The following is a 3,287-nucleotide window of genomic DNA, read 5'->3' as shown; positions in this document are numbered from 1 at the left end:
GAAGCTGATAAATCGGTTCCATTTTCTCGAAAAATCTATCTATAAACTTGGAATATTAGCTTACCATTCCGGTGAATGCACGAACTTCAGAAATGTTTCTTGGATTTGGTGCGTTCAGCACACACGAAACTCGTTCCTTGTTTTTGCTGAGACCGTCCTTGTCAATATTCAACCCCAAATATTTAATCTTGTTTTTGAAAAACATGCACTTTTCTTTATTTAATTGTAAACCTGCTAACTTTAGCTTTCCTAAAACATTTTTTAATGTGTCTACATGAGATTTCAAATCTAAACCAATGATGGTTATGTCATCTTGATAAATGACAACATAAGGAATGTTTCGAAGCAAAGATTCCATTGTCTTTTGGAATATGGATGCTGCAGTTTTAATTCCAAATGGAAATCTTTTGACCTTAAAAATTCCTACATGTGTGCTCCACGTGCATAATGACTGAGACTCCTGATCAAATTATAACTGATTGTATGCTTGGGATAAGTCCACCTTTGTAAAACGTTGGCCTCCCTGTAATGCAGCGAATATCTCGTCAATTCTTGGAAGCGGGTACCTAAACTCATTAAGATATTTATTATTGGTAACTTTTTAGTCTGCGCAAACCCTCAATTCACCATTACGTTTCAGTATGGGAACAAGAGGGGTCGCCCAATCTGAACTATCTACTTGCTCAAGCATGCCCTGGTCTACCAGCTTTCTTATCATTTGCTCTACCTTTGACTTCCACATAAATGGTAAGGGTCTCGGCTTGTAAAAGATAGATTTAGCTTCTTCCGAAAGTCGAAGCTTGACTGTTTCACCGTGAAACGCTCCTAATTCATCTGAAAAAACTGAAGAAAAGTCGTTTTGAATTTGATCTACTAGCATTGACTTGACATAATTCGAAGGTGAATGCTCGTAAAAAGGATCTTCCTAATAGAGGCATATTTTTAGACTGGGTCACGACAAAAATAGAATTGGCATAGGTGTCTTTGAATTGAATTTGTGCAACAAACTCACCCAGAATCCTTATCGGGTGACCATTATAATTTACATAAGGTGTTTCGCAAGATTTTAACTTGGGCGTTTTCATTTCTCGAAATAGATCTACAGGGATCAGGTTACAAGGAAGTTGATTTGCATACAGTTGCCAGATGTCCAATTTTGCCACAATTATGACAAGTACTGTCCTTGTATTTCCACTCCTGTGATGAATGATTTCGCCATCCGCATTTTGAACATGGCTGCCGCTTTTTGCCTTTCGCCACTTGCGTATGGTGCGACTTGTTTACGAAATTGACCATCGTACACGCCTTAGACGCCAACTTGGTCTCGTACAGTAACGCCTTCCTCAGTGCCGCATCCAGGGATATACTCCCGTCTTCCTCGCAACATCTTTCAAACAGCTCGTTGGACATTCCAACGATGAACTTGTCTAGAACAAATACTTCTAGATGCTGTCCAAAAGTGCAGCTGAGCGCTAGCTTTTTTACCCTTGCAAACCACGCTGCCACCGATTCTTCAGCGAGATTACGAGCCAGATGAAATTGCCTGCGTTCGTAGAATGTGATTGTTGGCGGTGTATACTGGGTGTGTACCATAACGCATAGTTCTTTGTATGTTTTACTTGTCGGTAATTCTGGACTGCAGAGACTGTGTAATGCACAATAGGCTTCCGAGCCAACTGACTTCCGTAATGTCGCCTTTTTGGAGTCATTAAGATATTTATTATTGGTAACTTTTTAGTCTGCGCAAACCCTCAATTCACCATTACGTTTCAGTATGGGAACAAGAGGGGTCGCCCAATCTGAACTATCTACTTGCTCAAGCATGCCCTGGTCTACCAGCTTTCTTATCATTTGCTCTACCTTTGACTTCCACATAAATGGTAAGGGTCTCGGCTTGTAAAAGATAGATTTAGCTTCTTCCGAAAGTCGAAGCTTGACTGTTTCACCGTGAAACGCTCCTAATTCATCTGAAAAAACTGAAGAAAAGTCGTTTTGAATTTGATCTACTAGCATTGACTTGACATAATTCGAAGGTGAATGCTCGTAAAAAGGATCTTCCTAATAGAGGCATATTTTTAGACTGGGTCACGACAAAAATAGAATTGGCATAGGTGTCTTTGAATTGAATTTGTGCAACAAACTCACCCAGAATCCTTATCGGGTGACCATTATAATTTACATAAGGTGTTTCGCAAGATTTTAACTTGGGCGTTTTCATTTCTCGAAATAGATCTACAGGGATCAGGTTACAAGGAAGTTGATTTGCATACAGTTGCCAGATGTCCAATTTTGCCACAATTATGACAAGTACTGTCCTTGTATTTCCACTCCTGTGATGAATGATTTCGCCATCCGCATTTTGAACATGGCTGCCGCTTTTTGCCTTTCGCCACTTGCGTATGGTGCGACTTGTTTACGAAATTGACCATCGTACACGCCTTAGACGCCAACTTGGTCTCGTACAGTAACGCCTTCCTCAGTGCCGCATCCAGGGATATACTCCCGTCTTCCTCGCAACATCTTTCAAACAGCTCGTTGGACATTCCAACGATGAACTTGTCTAGAACAAATACTTCTAGATGCTGTCCAAAAGTGCAGCTGAGCGCTAGCTTTTTTACCCTTGCAAACCACGCTGCCACCGATTCTTCAGCGAGATTACGAGCCAGATGAAATTGCCTGCGTTCGTAGAATGTGATTGTTGGCGGTGTATACTGGGTGTGTACCATAACGCATAGTTCTTTGTATGTTTTACTTGTCGGTAATTCTGGACTGCAGAGACTGTGTAATGCACAATAGGCTTCCGAGCCAACTGACTTCCGTAATGTCGCCTTTTTGGAGTCGTCCAACGTGATCGCCACTTCTGTGAAATACACCTCCAAACGCTCTAGCCACATCTGCCACGTGGATTCGCTCGGTACGAATTCTGGAAAATTCACAGCCTGCATGATGGTGAGGTTAGACTGAGCCATTGCCGGAACTTGAGCGTCTTCGAGCTTTGGCTTATTGTCAGGCATTTGGCTTTGGTGTGGTACATACAACTTTTCCGTCCTTGTAATACAAGGATGTTATTCACTTTGTAAAATATGCGTGGTTAACCTTAAAACTTAAGGAATTCGTTTTTCTCGTCGCCAATATGTAATGTATTCCAGCATGGTTTTATTCAAAGTGTGGCCGTCACTGTTTACACTGTCACAGGCAAAGATATCGATCGAAAGCTTAACATACGACATATACTAAATATGTTCTATATAACACTTAGCATATACAAAAAGGAAATAAGAATATCA

General features: G+C 41.0%; 2 protein-coding genes across 2 annotated transcripts; both read right to left on the bottom strand.

Moving 5' to 3' along the window:
* Positions 1 to 1,113: 1,113 nt before the first annotated feature.
* LOC139355147 (uncharacterized) lies at positions 1,114 to 1,593 on the bottom strand. Its single transcript, XM_070999482.1, has one exon. It carries the CDS (start codon positions 1,591 to 1,593, stop codon positions 1,114 to 1,116), a length of 480 nt encoding a protein of 159 aa, XP_070855583.1.
* A 653-nt stretch (positions 1,594 to 2,246) lies between these two features.
* On the bottom strand, positions 2,247 to 3,014 carry LOC139355146 (uncharacterized). The gene has a single exon (XM_070999481.1). It carries the CDS (start codon positions 3,012 to 3,014, stop codon positions 2,247 to 2,249), a length of 768 nt encoding a protein of 255 aa, XP_070855582.1.
* Between the last annotated feature and the right edge of the window lie 273 nt (positions 3,015 to 3,287).

The sequence above is a fragment of the Drosophila suzukii genome, unplaced genomic scaffold (genome assembly GCF_043229965.1).
Source record: "Drosophila suzukii unplaced genomic scaffold, CBGP_Dsuzu_IsoJpt1.0 scf_9, whole genome shotgun sequence".
In the NCBI taxonomy this organism is placed as follows: domain Eukaryota; kingdom Metazoa; phylum Arthropoda; class Insecta; order Diptera; family Drosophilidae; genus Drosophila; species Drosophila suzukii.
This window is presented reverse-complemented; position numbering and strand designations above follow the sequence as displayed.